At 51.3% G+C, this 27,497-nt stretch overlaps 14 protein-coding genes across 14 annotated transcripts; 8 read left to right on the forward strand and 6 right to left on the reverse strand.

Annotated features, from left to right (window-relative positions):
* Nucleotides 1-844: 844 nt before the first annotated feature.
* MYCFIDRAFT_56156 (uncharacterized protein) lies at nucleotides 845-2,840 on the forward strand. The gene is made up of 2 exons (XM_007924406.1): nucleotides 845-1,241; nucleotides 1,303-2,840. Exons 1-2 carry the CDS (start codon nucleotides 966-968, stop codon nucleotides 1,951-1,953), a joined length of 927 nt encoding a protein of 308 aa, XP_007922597.1. The 5' UTR covers nucleotides 845-965; the 3' UTR covers nucleotides 1,954-2,840.
* Nucleotides 1,388-2,840, reverse strand: MYCFIDRAFT_162582 (uncharacterized protein). The gene has a single exon (XM_007925889.1). The coding sequence runs from the start codon at nucleotides 2,753-2,755 to the stop codon at nucleotides 2,240-2,242; it is 516 nt and encodes a 171-aa protein (XP_007924080.1). The 5' UTR covers nucleotides 2,756-2,840; the 3' UTR covers nucleotides 1,388-2,239.
* A 349-nt stretch (nucleotides 2,841-3,189) lies between these two features.
* On the forward strand, nucleotides 3,190-4,201 carry MYCFIDRAFT_130685 (uncharacterized protein; the record flags this gene model as incomplete). Its single annotated transcript, XM_007925890.1, has 2 exons — nucleotides 3,190-4,074; nucleotides 4,151-4,201. 2 exons carry the CDS (start codon nucleotides 3,190-3,192, stop codon nucleotides 4,199-4,201), a joined length of 936 nt encoding a protein of 311 aa, XP_007924081.1.
* Nucleotides 4,202-4,689: 488 nt separating this feature from the next.
* MYCFIDRAFT_186999 (acyl-ester intermediate acetamidase) lies at nucleotides 4,690-6,464 on the forward strand (the record flags this gene model as incomplete). Its single annotated transcript, XM_007925891.1, has 2 exons — nucleotides 4,690-4,998; nucleotides 5,073-6,464. 2 exons carry the CDS (start codon nucleotides 4,690-4,692, stop codon nucleotides 6,462-6,464), a joined length of 1,701 nt encoding a protein of 566 aa, XP_007924082.1.
* Nucleotides 6,465-7,776: 1,312 nt separating this feature from the next.
* MYCFIDRAFT_172684 (uncharacterized protein) lies at nucleotides 7,777-10,484 on the reverse strand (the record flags this gene model as incomplete). The annotated part of the gene is made up of 14 exons (XM_007925892.1): nucleotides 7,777-7,835; nucleotides 7,890-7,902; nucleotides 7,946-9,201; nucleotides 9,258-9,414; nucleotides 9,477-9,546; nucleotides 9,571-9,583; nucleotides 9,610-9,680; nucleotides 9,710-9,961; nucleotides 9,994-10,012; nucleotides 10,041-10,130; nucleotides 10,186-10,227; nucleotides 10,257-10,300; nucleotides 10,326-10,367; nucleotides 10,393-10,484. 14 exons carry the CDS (start codon nucleotides 10,482-10,484, stop codon nucleotides 7,777-7,779), a joined length of 2,220 nt encoding a protein of 739 aa, XP_007924083.1.
* Nucleotides 10,485-10,779: 295 nt separating this feature from the next.
* MYCFIDRAFT_30037 (uncharacterized protein) lies at nucleotides 10,780-11,743 on the reverse strand (the record flags this gene model as incomplete). The annotated part of the gene is made up of 2 exons (XM_007924171.1): nucleotides 10,780-11,553; nucleotides 11,603-11,743. 2 exons carry the CDS (start codon nucleotides 11,741-11,743, stop codon nucleotides 10,780-10,782), a joined length of 915 nt encoding a protein of 304 aa, XP_007922362.1.
* Nucleotides 11,744-12,160: 417 nt separating this feature from the next.
* Nucleotides 12,161-14,629, forward strand: MYCFIDRAFT_194909 (uncharacterized protein; the record flags this gene model as incomplete). Its single annotated transcript, XM_007925893.1, has 2 exons — nucleotides 12,161-13,556; nucleotides 13,641-14,629. The coding sequence occupies 2 exons, from the start codon at nucleotides 12,161-12,163 to the stop codon at nucleotides 14,627-14,629; spliced, it is 2,385 nt and encodes a 794-aa protein (XP_007924084.1).
* A 2,217-nt stretch (nucleotides 14,630-16,846) lies between these two features.
* On the reverse strand, nucleotides 16,847-18,176 carry MYCFIDRAFT_29489 (uncharacterized protein; the record flags this gene model as incomplete). Its single annotated transcript, XM_007924147.1, has 2 exons — nucleotides 16,847-17,905; nucleotides 17,958-18,176. 2 exons carry the CDS (start codon nucleotides 18,174-18,176, stop codon nucleotides 16,847-16,849), a joined length of 1,278 nt encoding a protein of 425 aa, XP_007922338.1.
* Nucleotides 18,177-18,211: 35 nt separating this feature from the next.
* On the forward strand, nucleotides 18,212-18,475 carry MYCFIDRAFT_172688 (uncharacterized protein; the record flags this gene model as incomplete). The annotated part of the gene is made up of 4 exons (XM_007925894.1): nucleotides 18,212-18,224; nucleotides 18,253-18,317; nucleotides 18,352-18,371; nucleotides 18,403-18,475. 4 exons carry the CDS (start codon nucleotides 18,212-18,214, stop codon nucleotides 18,473-18,475), a joined length of 171 nt encoding a protein of 56 aa, XP_007924085.1.
* A 737-nt stretch (nucleotides 18,476-19,212) lies between these two features.
* On the forward strand, nucleotides 19,213-21,774 carry MYCFIDRAFT_151996 (uncharacterized protein). The gene has a single exon (XM_007925895.1). The coding sequence runs from the start codon at nucleotides 19,343-19,345 to the stop codon at nucleotides 21,569-21,571; it is 2,229 nt and encodes a 742-aa protein (XP_007924086.1). The 5' UTR covers nucleotides 19,213-19,342; the 3' UTR covers nucleotides 21,572-21,774.
* Nucleotides 21,775-21,778: 4 nt separating this feature from the next.
* On the reverse strand, nucleotides 21,779-22,069 carry MYCFIDRAFT_172690 (uncharacterized protein; the record flags this gene model as incomplete). Its single annotated transcript, XM_007925896.1, has 3 exons — nucleotides 21,779-21,893; nucleotides 21,933-21,964; nucleotides 22,019-22,069. The coding sequence occupies 3 exons, from the start codon at nucleotides 22,067-22,069 to the stop codon at nucleotides 21,779-21,781; spliced, it is 198 nt and encodes a 65-aa protein (XP_007924087.1).
* An 826-nt stretch (nucleotides 22,070-22,895) lies between these two features.
* MYCFIDRAFT_172691 (uncharacterized protein) lies at nucleotides 22,896-23,340 on the forward strand (the record flags this gene model as incomplete). The annotated part of the gene is made up of 3 exons (XM_007925897.1): nucleotides 22,896-22,904; nucleotides 22,935-23,285; nucleotides 23,320-23,340. The coding sequence occupies 3 exons, from the start codon at nucleotides 22,896-22,898 to the stop codon at nucleotides 23,338-23,340; spliced, it is 381 nt and encodes a 126-aa protein (XP_007924088.1).
* Nucleotides 23,341-23,374: 34 nt separating this feature from the next.
* Nucleotides 23,375-24,989, reverse strand: MYCFIDRAFT_172692 (uncharacterized protein; the record flags this gene model as incomplete). Its single annotated transcript, XM_007925898.1, has 2 exons — nucleotides 23,375-24,872; nucleotides 24,937-24,989. The coding sequence occupies 2 exons, from the start codon at nucleotides 24,987-24,989 to the stop codon at nucleotides 23,375-23,377; spliced, it is 1,551 nt and encodes a 516-aa protein (XP_007924089.1).
* A 251-nt stretch (nucleotides 24,990-25,240) lies between these two features.
* MYCFIDRAFT_194913 (uncharacterized protein) lies at nucleotides 25,241-26,860 on the forward strand (the record flags this gene model as incomplete). Its single annotated transcript, XM_007925899.1, has 1 exon — nucleotides 25,241-26,860. One exon carries the CDS (start codon nucleotides 25,241-25,243, stop codon nucleotides 26,858-26,860), a length of 1,620 nt encoding a protein of 539 aa, XP_007924090.1.
* Nucleotides 26,861-27,497: the final 637 nt, after the last annotated feature.

Consider the following 27,497-nt stretch of genomic DNA (forward strand, 5'->3'; position numbering starts at 1 on the left):
TGACAGTGACATCGTTCTTGCAGCGGGTGCAGACTTGCAGAAATCAACCAGTGCGCAGGCCTCGTTTTCCAGCATATCAAGTATCGAAACGACCGAGCGACTTCAGTCTGTACGGTATCAACTTGTCTGAGTATGGCGAAAGGATGTACTACTCACCTCTCGACACAAATACCGGCACGCTCTGAGCAATCCGTACTGCAAGCCTTGCATCCAGCACTCTCAAGACGTCTCGGCGGAAATATACGCACACGCGAACGTCTCTATCCACGAAGGACGTGGTGGCAATGCTAACGCTTTCGAGGGCGGATTCATCCATATGCTGCTGCCCGAGCAGAAGGCCTTTGATCCCACTGATGGGTTGACGAACACGGATTCTGTGGCCCTATGGTGGAAGCATTGGCACTGATGGCTACCTCTACTGGAACATCAGCCAGGTATGATATGTGTATGTGAATGTCAATGCTTGAAACACACACTTATTATCGCTGGTGTAGCTCTTTTCCCAACCCTGACCTTCGAAAATATGCAGACACCCCGGAGTAATCTAATCTTGAGGGCAAAGCTACCGAATGCTGGCGAGAATGTGACCAAGTTTGCGACTACCTTATTGGATCGAGAGTGTAGAAAAAGCACATGAATACGTCGATAGAATATATAATGGAACAAGTCGTACACTCTCCATTAGCCTCATGAATCCGTCCGTCCGTCCTTGGATCTTCTTTGTCGTCACGTGCCACTGCGAGCACTGTATCCTATCATCGACCCTGCTTGCTCAACCAAACTCTAAACCACTGCCACATCTTACAGCAACTCACTCACAAGGCAACAGCATATTTACGACATCCTTGTACATCGTGGCTGAACACGCACAGTCAGCTGAAGCGGAAGCGCTCGCGAACCCATCCACCTCCCTGACCAGCGACCTCTCCACATCTCCCTCGACGACTCGCGCGCGCGCATTCAGTATGGACAAGTTCAAGGCATTCACATCGAGCATTGGCAGCACCGTCACTCCCTTCGCCACTCGCAGCCAGCAGTGGATCAAGGAGCAGACGGGGAATGCGGGCGAGAAGACAGAGCTTCCACACGACTATGTCGAGCTGGAAGTCAGGATCGATGCCCTGAAGCAGACACACCAGAAGCTCCTTGCTGCCACCAGCCAGTATGCGAACGAGGCATACGACTATCCGCCGAATGTCAGGGAGAGCTTCCAGGATCTGGGCAAGAGCATCAGCGAGAAGGTGAGATACCATTATGCAATGGCATACTTGCAGAGCCATTATGCTCATACCCGTCACACAGGTGGGCCTCCTCTCGAAAGCAGCCAGCGCATCCGAAGCACAAGCAGCTCTGACTGCACCACCATCCGCCAAGCCACAGCCCAAAACATTCAGCCATGCCATTGCTCGCGCTGCCCTCGCCGGTTCGCAGACTATCTCAACTGCCACTCCTCAAGGTTCTACCGAACCAGACCCACTTGCGCAAGGCCTCGAGAAGCTTGCGCTGGCCGAGGAGAAGGTGGGCGAGGCTCGTCTCGACCAAGATGAGAAGATCCAGGGCAAGTTCCTTGCTGGCTGGAGCACCACTCTACAACAGTCCATCAAGGCTGCCGATAAGGCTCGCACCGCTGTGCAGAATGCGCGCTTGAATCTGGACGCAGTCAAGAGCAAGGCAAGCGCTGGCGGCAGGCATGAGGAGAGCTTCACCGAGCAGCAGCGACGTGCTATCGAGAGTGCTGAGGACCAATTCGTGGAGAAGGTTGACGAGGCTACCTCGATCATGCGAAATGTCCTCGACACCCCCGAGCCACTTCGAAATCTGCTTGAGCTCGCCAAGGCCCAGGCTGAATACCACCAACGCGCCGCTGACATTATGGACGCTACTGTCAACGAACTATCCGAGCTCCAAATGGCCCAGGAGACCGAATACAGGAAGGCACGTGAGGGCGCTTGAAATGACTAACTTGGCTGACGAAGGAACGAATGTTGACTGCGAAGTAGCGGCTGATCAACAACAACGCGACGGACTACGAGACGGCTCCCTAAATGACGAGGGTGTAAGTAGCACTCTCTCTGAAGGCTGGTGCTACAGGCGTGCTGGAGTCTTGGCAGGATGATCAAGAGTTTGGCATCAGGTCGCTTTGACATTCTACAGTATGAGCGGAATTGCATAGCCATAGCTCATACCCATTCCCATCCGACGGGTTCGTATCAACATACCACCACCATCTCATCTACCGTCAAACATCATCCCCCTTCGCCCTAGCAGCAATATCCACCTCCTCATGCGGATCGACATTATGTCCACTCCCCCCATCCCTAACAACATTCTTCCCATTCCTCTCATTCCACTCCTGTATCGCTATCCAAGCCACCCTAAACCCTTCAATCCCCGCCGGCATCCCAGAATAACACGCCGCCTGTAAAATCACCTCACGAATCTCCTCTTCCGTCGCACCATTCGTCAACGCCCCTTTAACATGCGTCGCTAACTCCGACCCTCGGTTCTGGTTACACAGCATCGCGATGTTGAGGAAAGATCGTGTTTTCTTTTCCAGCCCCGGACGCGTCCAGATGCTGCCCCAGCAGGATTCGGATACGTACTCTTGCATGGCTCGTGAGAAGGGGTTGTCGCCGTTTTTCAGGGCGGCGTCCACGTATTCTTTTCCTACGACTGAGTAGCGCATGCGGAGGCCTTCGTCGTACAGGATTTTGTGGGCTTGGGCGATTTCTTGGGGGGTGTGGGTGGGTGGCATTTTTTTGGATTTTTGAGGGTTGTTTTGAAAGGGGTGGGTGGGTTGAGGGAGAGATGGCTTGGGTGGGGAACTTGGAAAGGGGGATGATTGGGGGTTTTGGGAGGTACGTGAATAGGAATAAGATATTGATTTTGCCTGTCTCGTTATGTCGCAGCTAGGTCCGTATAGCTATGGAGGCCGAAGTCGGAACAAGCTTCTCAAGCTTGCGGAGAAGCTCGACTTTCACAAACTTCGTCATCAAAACATAAACAGCATCTTCTACCAAAGCAGACGCGGGGCAAGATGCAGTTCGGCAGTATGGTGTTAGTGGGGAAGTGGGCGGCCACCACGCCAGGATAAAAGTAGAACGATGGAGTGTTCATTCACTTACCAATGCTGCTAGCCATCAAGGTAGGCAGAAACCACAACGCACGGACCAATCCCCTCGAATCAACATGCCTTCACCACTACCACCACCCAGACCCGACCAAGCATATGTCACCGTCTCCCCAATCCCAGGCGGCTTCATCACCCTCAGCGACACCTTCTTCGTCAAACCCGCCGACCCCACCGCCAAACGCACCGTCCCCTCCCTAACATTCCTCATCCAACACCCCAACCCACCCCCCTCATCCGGCTACACCTCCCACCCCAACAAACCCTTCCGCTTGATGTTCGATCTCGGCCTGCGAAAATCCCAATCCCGATACCCCCTTCCTCTCCAAAAACACATCGACTCCCGCGCCCCTTTCCTCCTCGAACCCGGCGTCGCCCAACAACTCCAAGACGCTGGCCTCTCCCCTTCAGCCATCAACCTCGTCATCTTATCTCACGTCCATTACGACCACCACGGCGACCCCGAAGATTTCCCCCAAGCACACTTCCTCCTCGGCCACGGCGCCCTCCACGTCCTCAAATACGGTCTCGGCGGTACGGCTTCCCACCAACATTTCGACCCCAATACCTTCCCCCCCGATCGAACTTCCGAACTCCCGGACCCGAAAACTTGGCACGAATCTCTCGGTCCGTTTCCTCACGTGTACGATTTATTCCACGACTCTTCCGTGTATGTCATCGACACACCGGGGCATTTGCCCGGACATTTGAATCTTTTGTGTCGCACGCAAGAGCGGTGGGTTTTGCTTTGTGGGGATGCGTTTCATGATCGTAGGCTTTTGACGGGGGAGAGGGAAATTGGGACTTGGGTGGTGGAGGTTGAGGGGCGGAGGACGGTTTGTTGTATTCATGTTGATGAGGAGGAGGCGAGGGAGAGTATTAGGAGATTGAGGGAGTTGGAGAGCGGGACGGGAGGGGAGTGTGAGTTGATTGCTGCGCATGAGGTAAGTGGGAAGGAAATTTTGGGCGGATGTATTGATGGTGTTTGAGAATCATTGCTAACTTTGAGGTTTATGATAGGAGGATTGGTGGGAGAGGCATAAAGATCAAGTGTTTCCTGGGACGATTTAGGTGGATGGTGTTTTGAATGAGTGAATTTTGGGGTGGAAGTCAAGTTTTTTGAAGAAGACGGACGGAGGCCCGGAAATTTTGTGTTCAATAATGGCTGTGCCTAGAGATCTTTTGCCTACCTTGACATACATGCTTCCTGATATATGGCATGAAAAGCTGAATTCCTTCAATTGTATACGCGCAAGGAGGCTGAAGGAACACGGTGTTATGCAAGCTAAAACGGCAGACCTGAACGGGTATCCGTGGCTTCCGGCCTACCCTGCATGAGACTGTATGCCGTCTTCACACTCCGACAGCTGAAGCCTGAACCTGTGCCACTTCAGGCCGTAAGTATAAGAACGCGAGCTGCAGCGAGACGAATATCTTGGCTTTGCTAATCACGAAAGTTTTCTTGTTAGCTTGCGAGGGATCGATTATTTCAACCATCTCAAGAAACCCAAACTTTCAACTCTCCACATTTCCACCTCATCCATCCATCAAAAAAAAAAATGTCCAAACTCATCTCTATCAAACCCTACCCCAAGGGTTCCGCCGAATTCGAATCCGAACGCAAGAAAATCGTCGACGACGTCTTGAAAAAATTGCCCCAAGATCTCATTCTGCCCGACGAAATTTTCGAAAACCCTCCTCAGAATGTTATAAACTTCCCGCGCGAGAGTGGACTCCTGACCAAAGAGGAACTGGAAATAACCGAGAATTATGACCTCGTGGGTTTGGCTGAAGCGATCGCGTCGAGGAGGTTATCTTCGGTAGCGGTGACGAGGGCGTTTTGTCGGAGGGCGGCGATTGCGCATCAGGCAAGTCCAGAAAAGAATTCAATTCGCGAAATCATTTTGGGTCCTATCGTAAGTACTAACGTGGATTTGTGTAGCTCACATTCTGCCTCACAGAATTCTACATGTCCGAAGCCCTCTCGCAAGCCGAGCACCTCGACCTCCACCTCGCCACAACGGGAAAACCCCTCGGCCCTCTCCACGGCATCCCCATCTCCATCAAAGAAATGATCCCCGTCAAAAACCAACTCTCGTCCCTAGGCCTCAAAGTCACGCGACAAGTCAACACGGAAGATTGTGTCACGACGCAGATTTTGAGGGAATTAGGGGCGGTGTTTTACGTCAAAACTCATCAGCCCGCCGCGGTGTTGAGTGCCGAGTCTACATCCTTCTTAGGCCGGACGTTGAATCCGCATAATTTGAATCTCGCGCCGGGAGGGAGTTCCGGGGGAGAAGGGGCTTTGTTGGCGATGAGGGGGAGTGTGTTTGGGTTTGGAACGGATATTGGGGGAAGTGTTCGAATCCCGGCATCTTTTTGTGGGGTGTATGGATTCAAAGGTTCTGATGGGTTTGTGCCGACTGAGAAGTTGTTATCCGGGCCTTTTCCTGCTGGGATGTTTGTTCCCGGGGTGGTGGGGCCGCTGGGACGGAGTTTGAGGGATGTGGATTTTGTTATGAGATGTGTGAGGGAGGTGAGGCCTTGGTTGAGGGATCAGGAGGTTTTGCCGACGGTGTATAGGGGTTTGAAGGGGGTTGAAGGGTTGAGGAAGGAGACAATGAAGGTTGGACTTTTGCAGGATTATGGTGCTGTGCAGCCTCAGCCGCCGGTTCGTGAAGCGATGGAGTGGGTTCATAAGCAACTTACGAGCAATCGGTTCAAGGTCTTGTCATACACGTTCCCGGAGCCTCAGAAGGCACACAAGCTATACTCCGAACTGCTATCCACAGACGGTTGGACTGCGATTCGCGGCGCCCTCCAAGCTGGCAAGGAACCGACATTCCCAGTCTTCGAAGAAGTCATCAAACAGCTCATCGCCGAAAGTCCAGGCGCAGCCGAAGGCAAAGAAAGTTCGGCCTCACGCATCGCCGACCTCAAATGGCAGCGAGATGTTTTGCGAGCCGAATTTCTCGCCGACTGGATTGCACAAGGGGATCCAGATATTGTCATCGCTCCGATGAGTCCCGCTGCGCCTCATGATACGGCAGATTTGGTGAGGAGTGTCAGTGGGACGCATTATTGGAATTTGGTGGATTATCCGGCTTTCGTGGTGCCTACTCCGTTCCATGTAATGTCCAAGGCTTCGTATAATTCGGAGGAGTATGAAGATGTCAGGCCTCGCTCGAAAGAGGATATTGATACTAAGGAGATCTGGAGGAAGCATGATATGGAGGGTGCTCCGATTTGTTTGCAGATTATTGCGAAGCGACGCATGGAGAGCGAGCTTATTGCGGCGGTGGGTCTGATTCAGCAGGCGCTATGCTTGCCGTGAGTAGTTTTACGGAGCTCAAGTTGTTGTTTTCGAATCGCGGGTATCTATTGAGTGTCGAAATTTTCAATCATCTCGCCTAGACGAGAGGATGCTTTTTATGCCAAAGATGACATAAGGAGCTTTGTCCCAAGGCAAAGAAGGAGTTAGTGTCGGTTAGCTTAGCTGGAATCCACCTGTAGTCATCTCGCCGAGACGATCGGATGTTACTTATGCTAAAAGTGACATGAGGAGCCCTATCTCGAGGCAAAGAAGGAGTTAGTAGTAGTTAGCTTAGCTAGAATCTACCTCGAGCTATCTCGCCGGGACGATCGGATGCTACTTATACTAAAAGCAACGTAAGGAGCTTTATCTTAAGGCAGAGAAGGAGTTAGTATAGGTTAGCTTAGTAGTAATCTATATCGAGCTATCTCGCCGTAGGATAGAGGCGTATTCCGTACTAGATCGGACGTAAAGATCTCTATATTTATATTATACTAGAGGCTAATTATCCTTTAGGGAGTTAGTATTAGTTAGTTTAGCTATAATCTACTTCGAGCTATCTCGCTATAAGATAGAGGCGTATACTATCGTACGAGATCTAATATAAAGAGCTCTATATATATATTATACCGAAGGCGAACTAAGTAGGTAGTATTAGTTTAATTACTTAGCTAGAATTTACCTCTAGCTATCTCGCCGTAAGGTAGAGAGATATATTATACTAGATCGGATATAAAGAGCTCTATATTTATATTATATCGGAGACGAATTAGGGAGTTAGTATTAATTAGCTAGAATTTACTTTAGGCTATCTCGCTATAAGTTAAAGGCGTATCTCGAACCGGATTTAGCGTAAAGAGCTCTATACCTATACTATAACGGAAGCGAAGGAGCTTTGTCCTAGGGTAGGGGAAGCATTAGTATCGGCTAGCTAGAATTTACCTCGAGTTGTCTCGCCGTAAGATAGAGGCGTATCTTATACCGGATCGGACGTAAAGAGCTTTATATTTATATTATAACGGAAGCGAAGGAGCTTTGTCCTAGGGTAGGGGAAGCATTAGTATCGGCTAGCTAGAATTTACCTCGAGTTGTCTCGCCGCAAGATAGAGGCGTATCTTATACTAGATCGGACGTAAAGAGCTTTGTATCTATATTGTAATAGAAGCAAAGGAGCTTTGTCCTAGGGTAGGGGAAGTATTAGTATCGGTTAGCTAGAATTTACCTCGAGTTATCTCGCTATAGGATATAGGCGTATCTCGTACCGGATCGGACGCAAAGAGCTCCACATCCACATTGCACCGGAGGCGGATAAGACAAGCAGAGCTTTGAGTGCTTACAAGACTGTGGTTGTAAGGGAATGGGAATCAGTATGCGTTTTCATATCTTCTATTGCTTTATAATATTTTGCAAATAAGTCCTAGAGCGCTTCGCTTAATGTAAAGATACTCCTGCTCCCTCCCTCCCCCCAAAGAAACATCCCGCCCCTCTATCGCCTAACTGACTCCAGTCCCTCGAATCCTCCCTCGCAACCCACTCCTTAGCCCTTCATCCGCATCCCTCATCTCTACAACTCTCTTCCACTCCGGGTCCTCCCTCCGACCAGGCCTATTCTTCCTCGCATACCAGATTTGCTGCAGTCGATCAGCGAGGACTTGCTGACTGATCTTCGCGTCGGGGAACTTGTTGACGAAGAGCATCTTAAGAACCCTAGCACATTTCTGGTTCCCGTCGTGATGCCCATTGAAATTGAACTCACTACCGACACGCTTCATCTCGTGTAGGCAAGTCTTGACCTCGAAATCGATGGTCCCATTAGCAAGTCTCGGAGTCAAGTTCGAGGCCAAGCGGGCTTTGGACTTGATTCGCTTGGCAGGGCCACGATAGTGAGTTGCTTGTTGAGGTGCCACGGGAGGAAGAGTTTGCGGGGCGGGATTTGCAGTGCGAACAGCCTGAGTCGGGACACGTCGCTGGAAGGGTCCTGGGATAGTAAATGGTATAGGCCCAGCATATGGAGGAATGGCAACTCGGAATGTGTTTTGAGTCGGGAAGGTCTGGGCTGCAATCGGGACGAATCGTGGCAGAGGTTGTTGGCCTGCGGGCCCGGGCGCTGGTTGGCATGGTGGGACTGGGGGGATGTAGGCAGGCTGACGTATCGGTAGAGGACGAAAGGTGAATGGAGAGGCTGCCGCAGGGCCATTTCCTAGGCTTGACGGCTGCGGATCACCCTCTGCATTATCTTCTTCGGCCTCTTCTTGCACATCCTTCTGCTCTGCTTGTCCAGTTTCTGCCGACTCTTCGACGCCAAGATCGATCGCGTCTTGGTTGATTGACTGGATTAGCTCCCTCAGGGCGATATCATCTTCCCCATGAACGTCGAGTTGAACATCGCTTGGATTCTCTTCGATTGTGGGACGATCCCGTCTCTCTTTCCAATCCTCATAGGCCTGGAAACCGCCATCTTCCTCGTCGTCCTCTGAGTATCCATCGCTGTCGTAATGCCCCTGGTACTCCTCAAGCCCATTGTCATGATCTTCGGTCTCCTCGTAGCCAATGTCTTCCCCTTCGTACCCCTCAAAGCCAACATCCTCTCCTCCTGGCTGAGGTCCGTTTTCATAGCCTAAAGCCATAGCATCTTGCTCGAACTCTTTCATAAGTTCGTCAAGGTTTTGGTGCTCGGAGAACTGCTTGCCAACGGCGGAGTCGTTGCGAGCGATGGCCATCTTGGAATAATAGTGCGTTGTCGGTCTGGAAAGTTGATCTCGTGCGTGCGATATCGATATACGTCGGCGCTTTTATGCAAGATATATGGTTAACCTTGGATGATATAGCGATCCGCAAAGTCTTGCGATTGTAGTAGATGTCGTTGGTACTTGGTTGAGGTTGCGAAATGTGCTGTTGTTGGTGTTGGTGTGTCGATGTTGATGATCGAATGGAAGTTGAATAGCAAAGACGCCGATTGTTTTATGGCATCCTACCGCCAAACCTCACCTGTAGCATGTGCTAAAACTGATTGTTCAGTTTCTGCTCATTCACTGACCGGTGAGCGTTTGTCACAAGCAGTAATTCACTCATATGCAGTCTTGTGAATGGCATTGGGCTGAGACTAAGCAACAGCCTCCATTTTCACGTTGCCCATGATGCTCAAGAGGCAAGCTCGGGACGAGACCGCTGGGAGAGATTTGAAAGGCCAGAGAGTCCCCACTGCTCCGTTCTATAGGGAGCTTGCCAATCCATTTTCTTGCCCGGGACCAATCTCACTGACTTACTTCCATATAGCAGAGGCGGCCATGCCCTTGGTAGCGAAGGCCTCATTAGCACGATTGAAGTATTGCTGTGAGGGCAGGTAGGTGACTAACCAACTCTCACTCGGATATGATTTCCGTTTCTTGATTCCATAGGGAGGAACCTTATAGTGGTTTCCCGTTTCATGCCGTAGATATTGTCGCTTGGCTGAGCGAGCGGCGACTTGCCCTAGAAGTGTGTTGGTTGTATGAAAAGCTGCGAGAGCGGGAAGAGATCTTTTCTATAATCGAGCGGCCAGAGTTCGAACGTGTGTTCAGTCAGCGTGCCTAAGAATTGGGATGGTGGAGATGCCACTGGGGAGAGAAGCTGAAGTCCCTATGCCAGTTTCGTTCCATGGTGTGACAAGTATATTAGGCCCAGTGGTTTGCTGGCAGCTTTGTTCGGCTTTATTGTGATGGAGAGAGAGGATTCAAAGCGAGTTCGCGTGGTTTCATCAGACTGTTGTTCTCCATGACATTGGCCACATAGACATCCAGGTCTACTCACAAACAACACAAACTTTGGTGACACGATCAGCGCTCACTCCAGAGCTTCGCCTTAAACGCCTGAATCTTCTCATATAAACCTGCAGACTGTCACGGAGCCGCGTGCCGGATGAGGTAGATGGTCATTCCTGGGTCTCTGCAATGAGGGAATGTCGACTGACAGAAGGCTTTGTGCTCCGTTGTCGTGATATACGACCGGCCCCATGAATGTACCCATGAATGTACCCATGAATGTACCCATGAATGTACCCATGAATGTATAGGCCTAACAAGGCAATTCTACCACAGATAGTCTTGTCGTGTCCAATGTAGAATGTCTAAGTCCAGAGTGTTGAAGCAAGAGTTCTCCTGGCCTACTAGGTAAGCGAAGTTATGTAAGCGCGTTGCGTAACTCTCAGCACTGCATAGGCATATTCCATACCGCAGGACATTAAACACAACGCACAATCTTACGGAGATGCTGGGATGCCATGAAAAGCTCAAGCTGTGTTCGAGAGAATTCAGAAGCTGGGTTCGTCTAGACGCTATGCTGGGCTCTTCCAAGACGGCTATGATCCTACACTATCATACGCCTTACCGCCTGCGGCCTTGTCGACATGTATACAATCCTGCAGTCCGCATAAGTTGAACGCTGTCTTGACGCCTGCTGAGCTGAAATCGGGCGATGGAGCTCCATGCTGTTTCAAATACTGGAGTTCTGCAGTCACACTTTTGATGACTGGCTCGATACAAGCAGCTGGAAAGATTACCACTCTGAATCCGATCTCCTTGGCTTCCGCGACGGTCATATTAGGGGTGACTCCGCCCGGCACCATGTTCAAGAGCACAGGCGTGCTTGCAAAGATCTCGCAGACTTTGCGTGCTTCCTCTTTCGAGGCGATTGCTTCGAAAAAGACAATGTCTACGCCAATTCTGACGGCCTCCTGCAACCTCTCGACGGCTTCGTCGAATCCATACGTCTGGCGGGCGTCGGTTCTGGCGATGATCATCATTTCGGACTGAAGCTGATTCCGAGCGGTCACAGCAGCCCGGAGGCGACTGTAATACACGTCTCGCTCCACGATCACTTTGCCCAGGAGATGCCCGCATCTTTTCTCTTGTGCCTGGTCTTCGATGTGCAAAGCAGCTACTCCTGCCCTGGCATACTGTGCAACAGTTCTCGAGACCATTATCGGCCCTCCGTAGCCCGTGTCCGCGTCTGCTATCAAAGGTACCCCAGGACTCAGTGATGCGATCATCTCAGCATTACTTCGCATGTCGACTTGAGTCGCGATTCCTAGGTCTGCCCAACCAAGCTTTGACATCGAGGTTCCTGCACCAGTCTGGGGGAGGCAGTCAGCAAGAGCAAACCTCTACTGTCGTGAGGCTTACCATGTATATTGCATCAAAACCAGCAGCAAGAGCCAGGCGAGCCGTCAATCCATCGAAGACGCCAGGACAAACAATGACTTTGTCTGGGTCCGCGAGCATTTCTCTCAGGCGATAAGCCCCTGTGAGCGGTGCTAATGCCATGTCTGTAGATTGGTATTGGATTGACTTCTTGAATTCTGAGTCTCCTTTGGCCACAATTGCAAACAGCATTTCAGGATAAATATATCTCACACTGCGCGAAACATACGCTGACATGCGGCATGGCTGAAGCCGAACTCGGCCTGTCGCGGCGATAGGCTTGGACTTTATGCGCACTCGCTATGATATGCCGACAGAGAGCGTAATCGGCAGCTACATCATTGGCTGACTTTGTGGAGCGGAGAGACGTACAGCTGCTCAGTCTGGATTAGGATCAACACTCAGCAAGATACTGATGAGCTATAATCTTGCAATACTTATATAACCACTGACTGCACCATTATGATAAGTACGGGACAGATACCTGGAAATTGTCTAAGCCTCAACGACAGCACCTTGAAATAGTTTCTCAATAAGACGATGGCAGAAACCGACATCACGCTCAGTGCTAGCAAAGCAGCTGCTGCATATGCTGCGGAACTTCCTACGCTCTCTCAACGCCTGGAAGAAGCCCTCCAAAACAACTGCTTTGATAGTGCCTCGAAGCAGGACTCCATACACCAGGTCCTCCAAGCGACTGCCGAGCGACTGCGCAGCTCCAAGAATGACTCGCTTGCCCAGGCTCTCGAAGACACGCTTACAAAACTGTCGGACCAACCTTCCTTCGGCGGCTTAGGTGTCCAAGACCACGATGATGTGCCTGTCACGGTGTACAACGAGATCATACATTGGACGACAGCCTACTTGCAAAGCGTCGAATCGAAGCAGAATGCGCGAGACTTCATGAGCACAACCCGTGCCCATGCCGCAAGACCTACCCGGCCAATGACTCTCGCCCAGAAGATCTTCACCCAGCATGCACTTAGTGGTGTTCCACCGGACAGCAATAGTCTGGCTCAGGGAGATGTGATTACGGCTGGACTCGACTGGGTCATCGCATCGGAGCTATCCTGGAGGGCAATGGCGCAGACTCATGAAGAGCTCGGAAGTCCAGGGATCTGGAGGAACGATCGGTTCTGGATTGCTGGCGACCATGTCGTTCACCCGACAATCCTTGACAACCCAACCATCAAAGTCTACGTGGAGACGGCAGAGAAGGCGAAACGTGACTTCAAGATGACAGAGTTCCAAGGCATGAATTACACCATCATGCACACAGAATTCGTTCGAGAGAGAGCTGAGCCGGGAATGCTGATCGTGGGATCCGACAGCCATACGTGCTCCGCAGGCGCTGTCGGCTGTTTGAGCATTGGCCTTGGAGCCGCAGATGTCATGACTGCTCTAGCTCTTGGCGAGACGTGGTGGAAAGTGCCTGACTCTGTGCTCATTGAGTTGACTGGCCAGCCTGCGTTCGGCATCTCGGGCAAGGATGTGATTCTGCACATTCTGAAAGAACTGAAGCGAAACACCGTGGCGGCGGAAAGAATCGTGGAATTCGCCGGCGATGGGGTTCGACATCTCTCGATCGATGCACGATTTGCGATTTGCAATATGTGCACGGAGTTCGGGGCCATCACTGGACTCTTTGTGCCTGATGCTGTCACGCAGAACTATGTCTCGCGGCGGAAACGTAAGGCGTATAAATCTCACTCGCTTTACTTTCAGCCTGATAAAGACGCCGTCTATGCACATCGGTATACGATCGACCTCGCTGCAGTGGAGCCGTCAATCGCAGTCTATCCGAATCCCGACGATGTGGTTCCAGTGTCCGAGAAGTCTGGAATACCGCTCGACGGAGTCTTCATCGGAGCTTGTACGACAACCGAAGAAGAGCTTGTGCTGGGTGGTTTGACGTTGAAAGTCGGTCTCAAGAAGGGTCTGCCTTTGGCTAAAGGGAAACGGCATTATGTTCCCGGTTAATTGCCTATCGTTGAGAAGCTCAAAGAGCTCAGTCTGCTAGAAGTCTATGAGGCCGCCGGCTTCACAAGAGGTCCGCCAGGATGTTCTCTCTGTGTCGGTCTCTCAGCGGAGAAAGCTTCCGAAGGCGAAACATGGCTGTCGTCACAAAATCGCAACTTTGCGAACCGTATGGGAAAGGGGTCTTTCGGCCACTTATCATCTGCCGTTGTCTGCGCGGCTTCAGCTTTCAGCATGACCATCACGGACCCAGCTCCATTCTTAGCTCAGCTGGATCAGGCATTTTTTGCGAAATACAAGGGCCTCGGTGGCGGTGGCCTTGCACCAGTCGATTACTGTGAGCCAACGCCGTTCCAAGATACGACCGAAACACATGAAACTACGAATTCTCCTACCAATACTATCAAGCCGCAAAATTCAGACGCGTTGCAACAACCAACCTCAGTCATCCAAAGCAAAGTCATCACGCTCGGCGACTTCATCGACACCGATGCCCTCTCCCCCGGCTTCACCTTGACAAGCTGCACAACAGACGAAGAGTTCGGCCAGCACGTCCTCTGCCACACCTATCCCGAGTTCCGCAGCAAAGTCAAATCCGGCCAAAGAGTAGTCGTAGGCGGCACAGCTTTCGGCGTCGGCAGTAGTCGAGAGTCAGCAGTCTCAGCACTCAAAGGCGCCGGAGTCGAAGCCGTAATCGCCAAACAATTCGCTTTCATCTACGGCCGCAACCAGCCCAGTTTAGGACTCCTCGGGATTGTGATGGAAGATGAGGAGTTCTATGCTGCTGCTCGAGATGGTGAAGCTATTACGATTGATTTGCCGCAGCGGATGATAACTGTCGCTGAGAAGGAATTTGCTTTTCGACTTTCGGAAATTGAGGATCGGTTGACGGTTAATAAGGGTGTGGCGGAGTCGTATAGGAGGCATGGGAAGGCGATTTGGGAGAAGCTTATGGAGGTAGAGCCGGTGGATAAGGAGGAGGGAGTTTCGCGGACTGCTCAGGAGAGGACTGATACGAGTTTACAGTGGTAATCTAATTATCATAAAGTGATGGCGGATATATGGACTCTCATTCAGCCTCATCAGTCCTCCATATTGCGTTTTCCATTTGAACGCCACCCTCGTTTGCGTGTGGGTGAAGACGCTTTTTGGGCGATTCGACTCATTCGTTCGCAAGCTGACGACCTGACAAAGTTTTATTATGAGTCCGATGTGGAAGGGGTGCTCTGCTCATCGATTGTCTGGATCGGATTCATCTATATCAGATGGAATCGCTCTTGAAGACTGGCAATTCTGTCTCATCGGCCATTACGGGAGTATGATGAGATGGAGGACTGCCATCTTGACAATTCCAATGGCCCTCCCTTTTTCTGATACTGGAGACATTCAATTCATCGTGTTTGTTCCCACCCATCAAGCACAATCTCGATATCATCCGTCCGACAATCTGTGCAAACAACCTCTAAATCCTCAGCAGGCTCCACGAAAGCCCGCCCATCTTAAAAAACAAAACCATGCCAACGGTAGGCTCCAAAATCCGCGAATTCTTCAAACGCATCTTCCGTCGCAAGAAGCCCAAACCTGTCATCTCAGCACCATTGCCACCAGATCTGGAGTCAGTAGAAGATCCGTTTCGAACGCCGCCACGGAGACGACCACGTCCTTTTATAAATCTGATCAGTGTTGATCGGCGAAGGTCGAATAGTAGCACAGACATCGAGCCGTTTCCGAGATTTAGTCAAGCGCGATGGCCTCCGTTGCCTAGGCGAGAGGTGCCGGTGAGGGATGGGACGAGTGCGATGAGGATGGGGGCGATGGGTGTGTAGACCAGCAGAGAAGAAGAGTCGGTAGGACGGACGGACGGGCGGGCGTGAAAGAAGAAGCTACCACACACCCTTTATTTCTCATTCTTCCCCTCCACCTCAGGATACCAACATACTTCCTCATCAACTCCCCCACCGGATCCGTCAATTCCCTCCCCAACCACCACCCCGGCCCCGGCAAAATGTATCACAAAATCCCCCCTCTCCCACACCCTCCCCGAATCCTATTAATTTCCTCCGCATAAGAATTCATCCACCTCTGCGGAACAACCACCGTACGTACGTACGCTCCCTCACCCCCCTCAAAATTCACCGCCAAAAAAGAAAGAAAAATCTCGAAAAAAAAATTTCCTGCTCATTACAAAGAAATTTCCTCCCCATTTTGCGGACAGATGGCGCCGGAACGAGATGCCCAAATTTGTTTTATCATCCAGGGTGAAAGAGCGGAAGAGGACGGAGCCGAGGTTTGCGGGTTCGTGGTCTTTTTGTCAGGATGCTTTGGATTTGGGAGGAAGGTTTGTTTTCTTGGGGTTCGGCGAAGTGGAGGCTTTGGGAGATTAGAACTAGGGGTTCGGAGATGCATGGTGGTGTTGGTGATGAGGGTGTCGAGGTCCGGGGCCCAGATCCAGGTGTATTTTTTTTTTGCTGAGGGCGAGTGTTGTGGAGTTTGTTCTTGTGCGTGTTAGTGACATGTGTGTGGGATAGTGAGGGTTGGGGATGGTGTACGGACCCAGACTCTGGGGTATGCGGTGCCGTAGTCGAAGTCCCAGAGAAGATCGTAGCCGTGGGTTCGGGCGTAGTAGATTTTGTTTTGGATGGTGATGTCGTCGTAGCTCTGTTATGAATAGGGTGAGCAAGACCAGGATACACCGTGGAATGTATCGCACAGGGCCGGACAGCCTTGGCCAAGGCATGTTTGGCAGACATGACAGAAGAGCGCTGATGAGAGTGTCTACTCGTTCCCCGACTGCGCGTCCAGGTCCAAGACTCTGACCCCTCCCTCTTTAGGTTTTGCCAAGCTATTCTGGATGCGAGTGAGTGAGTCGAGTCGGCATAGGCGCTTAGGCTGATGGAGGATTAGCAGCAGTGGCAGCCTCACAGCTTGTTTATGTTCGCTACCGAACTCCGTCTGTGCAGGGTTGTTATGATATTGCTTCTCATTTTTTAGAATTGACAAGACCAAAGCGATAATGATCTTGCACAGTTTCACTGAGGTCTTCTGCTACAATGTCACTGGATCGCGACGCTCGAGAAAGTGGTTCAACTCCAATCGCGGGGCCCGGGAAGGATGCACCAGCTGCGATCTGCAAGCCATGGCGAGCGACAACTGGGCAGAATTGCCGACGTGCATCGTGAGAAGCTGTTCTGGTTCAGCCCTTCACGCCGACAACTCGTTTATCGTTTGGCGTACTCGACTGAGTCTACTTCATCTATACAAAATGCGGTAAACCTCCTCAGCGATAGCCAAGCTACTCGTCAAACCCGGACTTTCGATGCCAAGCAGATTGACAAAAGTCCCGTCGATGTCGTGTTCCTTCTTGATATAAAAGTCCTGGAAGCCTTTTTCACCACTGGCGACAGCGCCAAGCTTAGCTAGCTTTGGTCTTATCCCAGCGTAACCAAGACTCACAGCTTCAGGATCGATGCCGGGCAGGAAGGACTGGATCTCCTCTAGTGCTTTCTCAAAACGCTTTGCATTCGGAGTGGGTGCGAGATCAGTAGGTGAGTCGACCCATTCCACATCTGGACCGAAGCGTATTTGTCCGGCCATGTCCAAAGTCAGATGCGTTCCGAGACCTCCTAGTCCTGGTGTCGGCGCAGGGTAGACTAAGGTTGATGGTTTTGGCGAGGATTTTGAGTAGCTGAAATATGAGCCTTTGGCATAGTAGGGTGTTCGATGTCGATCTGGAGGAAGTATCATGTTGTTGATTGCGCAAGCATAGAGGCCAGCGCTGTTGATGACTGTCTCTGCTGTGATGAAGGTGTCTTCTTCGTCGGCGGGACTTCGCTCTGGGGTTTGAGGCGTAGGATCGGATGGAACAGGCTGGGAGGCATCTGGTCCTGTCCAAATCCTCCAGTCTGAACTGCTGCTTGAGGGCTTCTCAATTTTCGTGACCGGACTGACCAGCGCTAAAGTGCCGCCTTCGTTCTCGAAGTCTCCTTGAAGCCACTGCATGAAGCCGTGCGAATCTACAATGCCTGTGGTTGGACTTTCAAGGACGCCTGCTTCGGCTCGAACGTCAGGTTCGCGTTGCTTTGCTTCCTCTTTTGGGACGTAGCGAGTTGGTACTCCAATCCATTTTGCAAAGTCGTGCACTTTCTTGATCGACTCCATCTGTGCATCGGTCTGAGCAACGATCCATTTGCCACAATTCATGTGTGGTATATCATGTTTTCTGCACAGATCATACATCATTTCTTTGCCCTGTATGCATAACTTCGTCTTCAATGTATCGTGTCCGTAGTATATGCCCGCATGTATTACCTACAGGATGTCAATGCAATTTCAACGCCTTCGTTCGATGCAGCATTTTTACCTCAGAATTTCGACTGCTGGTTTCGCTTCCAACCATGTCGTGCTTTTCGATCAATACGACCTGAGCGCCATCTTGCTGCTGCAATTTCCTTGCTACGGCCAGGCCAACAACTCCAGCTCCAATAACAGCATGTGTAAAGTCGGCATCGTGGCGACTGCTCGCTGAGAAATAGCGAGCCTGTTGATACAACGCCCTCCCGGCGCGCATCGAGAACATCATGAAAGAACGGCCATCAAATCAGACCGCAAACGCAAATGTGCCAGCCTCGTAACCGTACAGAATATCAATAACGCAGCGCAAATCAGATCATACCGCCGCCATGAGACCGGAAAGAAAGCAGCAATATCGATAATCGGCCGGGTGGGACGGAAGGCCGGAGGATGATCGGCTGTAGAATAGGGGATGTGATATTAAGTTGAGGCGCGCATCTCGATTTTAATGAAAGGAATGTGAACGAGACATGGAGAAGAGATGCTGAGGACAATACGACTCTTCTGAACTATTTTGAGGAGGCTTGACATCTGAATAGAAGAGAGAATATGACGTAGGTAGCCGAGTGAGTGAATGAAGATTTCAACGAAGCCAATCAAAGCAGAGGCGATTGTCTATTGAAATGAGGGCAAGTGCTTCTCACGTGGGTGGTTGCTCAGCCACGGCACGATCATCGAAGCTTCCGCACGATGGGGAGTTGATGTTCACGAAGCGTCTTTCTTTTCCTGCCATGTCTCTGCATTTGCATGTGAACGTCCAAGCGGCGAATGGGCGGCAGAAGTGAGGGAGTGGACAGACGAAGTAACGATGCGATGAATCCCAACACCTCCCTGCCACCGGACTCTCACACAGCACGCCGGCTTGAACATGCTACCCCGGAACATCTACACCAGACGACGCGCCGAGTCTTCATAGGACCCATCCCCGAAGGATGGCTCAGAAGCCACAGAAAAGAATGGTATCGATCATACGTGGGCTATCGTGGAAGTCGACAGGCGACTTTCAATGCATCGACGCGCCCAGTCGTATCCTTCCCGGCGCACGTTGGCACAGGCACGACAGATGGCGATGTCATCGCATCTGGAAGTGAAGGGCCCACAAGCACGACAAGCCTACTCAGAGGCCAGCCGGGTCAGCGAGTGAGTTCTGTGACCGACGATGGCCCAGCGGTACAGCCACAGCCATCGGGCGACGATGTCCCGCCCTCGACCGAGCCAACGATCGATTCGATACTGCAGAGCAGAGCAGGCACATCGCGTGTTGACAGAGCTGCTAGCAAACTGCCTGGGCCAAAGCTGCGATTCACCGCGGCAGGCAGACTTCAGCTTCGTGCAAGAGCGTCGCGATTGGCCGCGAGAGGGACTTTCCGCAGCAGCAAGACGAAAGATGGCGAGATGATGAAGGTCGACAAGATGCTCATCCGGGCAGACATCACTCCGCAGTCACCTAGAGACTATGACGAGAAGCTCAGCCAAGGCATTGAGACGAAGGCGGTCGACAAATGGCGGGAGTTCATGGTGGTCTGCCGCAAGCACGCCGAGGATGATGCGGAGGCTGTACTTCAATTCTATCAGACGAGAGTCATCCAGGTCTCTGAAGGCGAGAAAGTCAAGAAGGCGCCGAAAATGGAGCTACTCTTGAGCAACAGCCGGACACATGTCAATCTCTTCTCTGCCCTGGACAAGACGCTCTGTGTGTGGACGACGGGTAATAGGCGAACAACCATATACTACTTGCGGGCGCCTTCTACCGCGTCGGCCGTAGAATGGTATACATTTCTGCGCGGCGTGCTTGGACATGGGCGAGCTAAGACCTTGCAAGTCAACATACCGGATCTCAGTGTCAGCTTACGCCTCGACGACCCTTTCCGATCGCTCGAGGCCTCTCAAACCCTGGCACAGGCCGCGGAAGGCGATGACGAAGCGCTCATCAAGGCGATCAACGACGAGAAAGGTGCTGCCGGCGCGATTGTGTCAAGATGCATGGAAATGCTCAAGCAGTCACCAGAGTGGGCAGACGTGCTGCAAGCTTGGGCTCAGAAGGGCCGCGTTGGCCTTGCATGGAAGCGCTACGATCGTCTGGAATGGATCTATGGTCAGGTCGAGCAGCGAATGTACGGCACCATCGCCATGGAGCGCACGCACGACCTTGAGCTGCGACCCAAGGATCACTATCCCATGACAACCAAGCCGGTCCATGGCGATGCATTGCAAGAACCAGCTCCAGTGGAAGGCTTCCTCATCCGCCTGACTTCTCGGAAAGGCAAAGAGCAAAAGCTTGGCCGAATGATGTTCAAGCGACTTTACTTCAGCACATACAACCAGTATCTAGTCTTCCTACGACCTGCGAAAGCGACCCCACCGCCACCACCGAAGATGCCGAGCCGCGATAGTCACAGCAATGTTCCGTCCGCCAAGGACATTTCTGTACATGTGCCACTGGCGTACGACGTCGAGCCATACCCTCTCGAGGGAGACCACATTGCCTGGCTTGACACTGAGGACATCAGATCTGTGAAAGAGCAAGAGGACTGGGACAAAGCAGCGGCTGCTGAGGCAGAACGGAATGTCAACATGGTGTCCTCTTGCGATGGCTTTATCGACTTGTGCGACGTGCAGGCCGTGCGAAACTTCCACGCGGGAGCATACCCAGCCGATGAGAACATCGACGATGGTGAAGATGTGGATTTCCACGACAACAGCCTTCAGGACGATGGACAGACCACGGAAGTCGATTCCGACCGAGTCTTGGAGCTGGTCATGAAGAATGGATTGGTCATCCGTCTTCAGGCATTCAACAAGAAGACTCGGAACGAGTGGCGAACGCGGCTTGGACAATTGACGAGCTACTGGGCTTCGCGGTGCAAAGCAGATATGGATCTCTACAAGCTCACTCGCGAGCAGAATTTGCGAGAATTGGGCATTGATGAGCGTGCCGAAGCTGTCGTCGGTCAGTTTGCCTACAAGTGGGAAGTCGGCAAGTCTTTCGCATCACCAACTCTGTATAACTTGTGTGGCATCTCCGAATGCCGGACCATACATTTATCAGGCACACTCTTCCGCAAGCCACGCAAACACACGACTTTCGAACGCTGCCATGTCATCTTGTCGCATGGGCGCCTCCTCATCTTCCAAGACACCCTTCGCAAGCGCACTGGCAAACGAGTCAGCCACATCCACCACGAGCGAATCGCAGCCATTTCCCTCCAAGGCTGTTACCTGTACTCCGGCCTCCTCACGGAAAATGACCTCTTATACCAAAACCAAACCTTTGACTCCAACACCCCGGGGCACCACGCACTGCCGAGGATATATCTGGAAGACGGTTGGACCAGTACGGACGAGGATGCCATGACGACGTTCGTCATCTGGCATGCTAAGAGCAATTCTTGGTTCAAAAGTGCTTCGACCGTCGACGATATTAAAACGCAAGAGAACTCCGTCAGCGGTAAGAAGGTGCGGACGAAACTTACTCGCGTCAGTCAACTTGGTGCTACCGGGAGGACGGTTGTGTTCAAGGCTCGGAGCCGCGCGGAGAGGGATCATTGGGTTCTTGCGCTTCAGGTTGAGATTGAACGGCAGGCGAGTTTGAATGATGAGGTTAGACTGGTTGATGGTGAGTGAAGAACGAAGAAGACAGGCGTGTGAGTTAAGCATTACACTACGACGGGCCTTTTTTTTTTCTGAGCGATGGTTTTCAGCGATGGCGTTCATGATGATATGGAGATACCCATACCCAAGAGCTTTTTTTGTTTGGAAATATATCTAAGGCATGAATCGTGTGAACAGCATAGTAAGTAGAGTAATCCAGCAGACATGCATAGCTTAGAACTATTGGTCCAGCTCCATGTCTTTCGTGTGCCTTTCATCGAACTTGAACTTGCTTCCTCCTCCTTCTCCCACCACAGCATCGGCATTCGCCCTCAACGCCTTGCACAATCCATCCCTCTGCACACAATTCTCGAATGAAAAGCTCTTAGCTCACTCCTCCAGCTCCTTAAACGACATATTCCCGAACTGTTCCGCGAATTCATCACTCAAGCACCTAGCTATCTAAATCTGATTCACCACTCTCACAATCTGCATTAATCTCATCCGCATAAACAGGCCCCCACTCCCCATTCCAAATCGTTCCCCCTCCGATCTTCCTTACCCTCTCCCCTATACTCGCATAATTATAATACCTAAACATTCCCTCCTACTAACTAACCCCTCGAAAACGTATTCCTATCTAACTATAATATATACTCCCCCTATCTACTATACTCTTCGTAAAACTCTACTATTCCGAATTCGAGAATATCGCTCGTCGCGAGGCTCGTTTTAGCAAATTCTTTAATATCCCCGCTACCTCGATACCGCTTTATAAAATCTTCTCCTATTACTATTACTATAGTATAGTCTATAATTAATCCGGGATTGTAATCCGGATTAGCTTAGTAATTTAATCTGATCTAATCTGGCTTATTCCCACTAACTAAGCAATCTACTAATTCAATTTAATCTAGCCCCTTTTTAAAGCAATCTAATTTAATCTAGCCCTTTTTAAAGCGATCTAATTTAATCTAGGGGCTAAAGGGCTAAATTAGGTAGGCTTAGCAATTCAATTCAATTTAATTCAGATTATTCTTACTAATTTAGCAATTTAATCTAATCTAATCTAGCCCCTATTAAAGCAATCTAATTTAATCTAATCTAGCGGTCCTAGTAATCTAATTTAATTTAGGGGGGATCTAGATTAATTAGATTGATTGTAGACTACACTGTCCGAACCTAGGGATTATTTATTAGGAGAGGAAAAAATTCTGCGTTCCTGCGGCGGTGACAGAAAATTTTGTGAAGAAAGAAGAAAGAAGAAGGTACTTTTTTTTGTTTTCGGGGCCTAGAGTTTTTGTTTTTTTTTTGCATCGAGTAACGGTATTAGGATTCTTGGGCTGGGAAGCCGGTAATGAACTATGTGAGGATATGTTCTGTATGTTTTTTGGAGGGGATGGATGTTACTCCGTACGTTTTCCATCTTTATCTATCTGCCGAAACCGGCGCCGCGAAAGATGATGGGTTGACCATCGCTGGTAACGAGTTTGTCGTTTTGGACTTTGAGGATGCCTCTTGGGGTCAAATTTTTTTTTTGAAGACGGTTGGTGACAGATACACCATAGAAATGTATTGTATTGACGAAAAGAAGCTGGTCTGGTTTGGTCTGGCTCTTCATATCATCTACTATCTGGTGGGTCTGAGAGGCATTCAGCCCAAAGTGATCCCAGCTTCGATTTGGGGGTCGGGTAGCTACTCGCTGCGATACGCACGTCGCTTTGGACGTTTATTGCTGTCGAGACTTGTCAGGCTCATGATGTCCCTCACACACGTTGGAGGGGCCTTCTTCCATCTTTTGATGCTTTTTCGACTTACAACTCCGGCTCGGAGTCCTCAATGACACACTCTCTCATAGTCAGCATCACTGACTTCCCTCAAAACAGTGCCTGCGTTTGTAAGTAGAATGGGATTCGCGTGGCGGCGAGAAGGGTTGGACATTCGTCGATCAAGGTCTGAGTGGTTGTCAGTCATATCAGTATCAGTACCACGGATTGGAAGGTCGTACGGCTTGTGTGTATTGGTGCCCAGGCCAAAACCGCCCGTGCTATCTTGCGTCGATCGTGGAGACTGCATCGCTCGAGCACCAAAACCGAGTGATGCTTTCGATCGTCTGCGTATTGCATCTGCGATTCCACCCCGCGGGTTTGAGGATGTTGGAGCGCTTATGAACGGTGTCGGATTGAGGGCGTTCTGGTCGCTTCTTCCTGAGGCGTTGATATTGTGCAGAAATGTATTCGCTGGTGGGCCCATCCAGTTCGGAAAGTGCATTGGGCCTTGGTTGAAGTGAGGATTTGTGGTTGGTCCAAATGTGCCAAGTGAGTTGTCATATCGTTGCTGAACAGGACTTGATGTGTTCATGGTCGTGCTCTGAAACTGCCTCAAGGCTGGCATGCCGTTCATCTCCATCGGCCGCGGACCTGCGAGCGCGGTGTACGCAGGCCATCTGGAGAGACTTCTGTCCTGCATGCCATGTTGGGGCGCAGCCTTGGCAATTCTTGAACGCTTCTGGGGTTGTGGAGGGATGATGGGGCGTGAGTTGTTGGGGATGGATAAGCTGGGCATTTCACTTGGTTGTTCTGTCTTCGCGCCGTCATGACTTTTCTGGCTTTCGCTCGTCTCTGCGTCGGTCATTGCAACATCTTCCATCGAATCAGGAGTCTGCTTAAGCTCAGCCTTGACGTTCCGTTTGGCTTTGTCAGCCCTGATCTTGGCAAGTCTCTGCAGAGCTGTCGCCGAATAGGGCAGGATTTCAGCGGCTTCGAAGCCCGCGAATTCGATCTCTGCGTAGGGACTGTTTACCATTCGCTTGCCACTCGCTGGTGCGGAGGTAGACTTCGGAGAAGGCGGATCGAAGTGGAGGATGATATTCAGCCTTCCGACGTGTTGCGGGGCCCATGACGCTTCTGTAAGATCCGATAAGGGTCGTCGTGCGGACGGGATTCTATTCAGTGTTTGGTTGTCGGTGAGGTCGTGTCTAGTGCGGCCATATGTGGGTCGATTGCATGCTTCGGTCGAGAAATGCCAGGTGATGTTGACGGTGGGGTCCAGTGTCCAGAATTGGTGTATGGCGCGGAGAAGAGCACGAGAAGTCTGCTGATTGGGGTCAAAGACAAGCAGTCGTCGGCCAGCATCGTGGCAGTCCAGGAATCGCCACTTGGAAAAGTCTTCGGCATCGAGCACATGCTTCTGCACCATTGCGGTTAAGCGTGGACTGGATGCGTGCTGCTGGGGGGAAGTCGGGCCTTCAAGGGGCGCAGCGGAGGGGGTCGAGAATATCGATGATTGTTGCTTTGTTCTGTGGTGCAAAGCATGGCATGGCAATAGTCTCTCCCTCGTTCCGCATCGTCAGGCAGTCGCTAGCCGCATCGATATCCTTCTCTTCTTCGCCCGCACACCAAGCACAATCCCGAGGCCCAGAATCAACGGAAACAGTGCGGCTGTCAGGCATACCGATGAATAAGCACCGACAACATGCTTCGTTCTCCCATGTCGGCGTCGCCTATTCTGGAATCGAGAGCACGAGGCTCCGACGCGTCGTGCGGAAGCAAAATCGGCGGAGCCAATTTAGAGTTCGCGCTCGTTGCCGGCAGCGACGGAATTGAACGAGCTGTAATCAATACTTGATTGACCTTCCTATCCTATCCTATTCTTCTTGCCATCGAACATTATACACTATACATGCGGCACAGTCTGGTCAGAATGGCTTCTCCAGTCGGACACAATCGCCGCCATTACGATGTTCTGGTCCTTGGCGCTGGCATGTCCGGCTTGGCTTGTGCTGCGAGACTTCACGAGAATGCCTACTTCAGAGGCGAGCATCGTCTGAAGGTGCTGGAGGCACGCAATAGGATAGGTGGTCGAATCAATGCCGTCTACGTCAACGGCCATCGCCTTGATACCGGTGCGAATTGGATTCATGGCATTGGCACCAAAGACAAGCCCAATCCGCTAATGCACATCCTGCCTCACAAAAGGTACAGACAGCTGGGAGGCCAGGTCACATTTCGACCAGCACAGACGACGTCCAGCGCTATCCAACATGGTGATGGGGTGGAAATAGAGCCAACGCAGCATCTCGACACGGGAAATGTCCGCTTGCATAACGACCTAGTCATCCCTTCGAAAGTGGCCGAGATCATGATGAACGCCGTCTGGCCAATGATTGACTCACTACATGAAACCGCAGCCAAAGTTCCCGAGCACGAAGCAGCTCGAACGACAATGCTCCATGCTGTAGCACAAAATGTGGAGTTCAAGGAGGCATTCAAAAAACTGCCGCAAGAATATCATCTCGCTATGAATGCCATGCCACAGTTCATCGAGTCAATCGAGGCCGCACCCCTGGCTGCTCAATCCGCTGAAAATCCTGTCGATAATCCAGGTATGAGTCTGCTAGAATTTAGCGTTGAAGACTTCGATGGTGATCAAGTCTTTCTCCAGGATGGCTACATCGCTGTCATCGATGAAATCGCCAAGCCTCTCGTCGAAGCTGGCTTGATTCAGCTAGACACGCAAGTTCTACTCATTGACTGGCAGCACAGTCCAATCAAAGTCATCACCAACAATGGTGCATATACCGCTAACGACGTCGTATGCACCCTTCCCCTCGGCGTCTTACAAAATCATCTCAAAGCCACGGCACCCAAATCTTTCTTCAAACCAGATCTGCCTTCCGACAAGCAGACTGCGATCAAAAGCCTTGGCTTCGGCACCTTGGACAAAATTTTGCTCGTATATGATCATCCCTGGTGGAACGAAGAGCCCTACACGAAAATTTTCAGAAAAGGACTCGTCTCCACACCGTTCGCTGCAGAGCCAAATGCGACACCAGATTCGTTACTGGGCTTCACCGACGAACTCGCAGGCATTGAACTCCACGAAGACGGAACTGCAACCCCAGGACTTCGCGATCTGTATGTAGTCAACCTACACAACCTCACCAACACCCCCGCCCTCTCCGCCTTCGTCTCCTGCGCAAACGCAGTCGAGGTGGAAGCCATGTCCGACGCACAAGCGGGAGGCATCGTGCACCGCGCTTTGACTTCATGGCTGGGACGCGCCCCGCCGACACCAGATGTCATTCATGTGACTCGTTGGGCTGCCGATGAATTCTCGTTTGGGAGTTACAGTCATATGATCACGGGTCTTTCCGAGACTCAGCATCGTGTTGCTTTTCAGGATCCTGTTTGGAATGGTGAGGGTGGGGTGCTTAGGTTTGCCGGCGAACATACTAGTCGGGATCATTTTGCTATGGTTCATGGGGCTTTGCTGAGTGGATGGAGGGAGGCTGATGGGATTTTGGCGGGGCGGAAGGCTTGAGGGGTTCGATAGTATGTCCTCAATTCTGAATGCTGGTGTTCGTGAGACAGTGTTCGTCTAGCGAGGCCAACTCGGATGATCAAGCGCATTGAACATGCCATCTTCGGCAGCTTCGCACGATCGGTCTCCATCGCAATTGATGAGTACACAGTCGAGTGCGGGCGATGCAAGATTACGTGAAGCGAGTCGTGTGCCTGGAAGAGCAGAAGTCGCCCCACGCACACTGCGAAAACCCGTGTGCCATATCCTGTGTTCCGTAATACAATACTGACTTATTTGATAGGTCTAGACTCCCGACCTGCTCAACAGGATCAAATTCATAGAAGTTGATCCTCAGACGAGGCGCTTTACCACTCCACACCTGTCGCGCGCACATGCTCTCATGGTAGTTTTCTTTACGTACACTCACACACACCAAACATACCCTGTCAATCCAGCCTTCGATTTCAGCTCGCGTTCGGGTTCATGCAACTCATGACACGACAGCAGAGAACGAGGCCGGTCGGAAGGTCTGTCAAGGCTGTATGTGGCACAACGCTTCGCCTCCACAACTTGCTGGTGCTACCGAGGCTGCATCACAAGAGATGTCCGGAACACCTTCTAGTGCTTTCGCGTTGCAATGCCAAGCGCTGTATCA

Source organism: Pseudocercospora fijiensis (genome assembly GCF_000340215.1).
Source record: "Pseudocercospora fijiensis CIRAD86 unplaced genomic scaffold MYCFIscaffold_2, whole genome shotgun sequence".
Classification (NCBI taxonomy): domain Eukaryota; kingdom Fungi; phylum Ascomycota; class Dothideomycetes; order Mycosphaerellales; family Mycosphaerellaceae; genus Pseudocercospora; species Pseudocercospora fijiensis.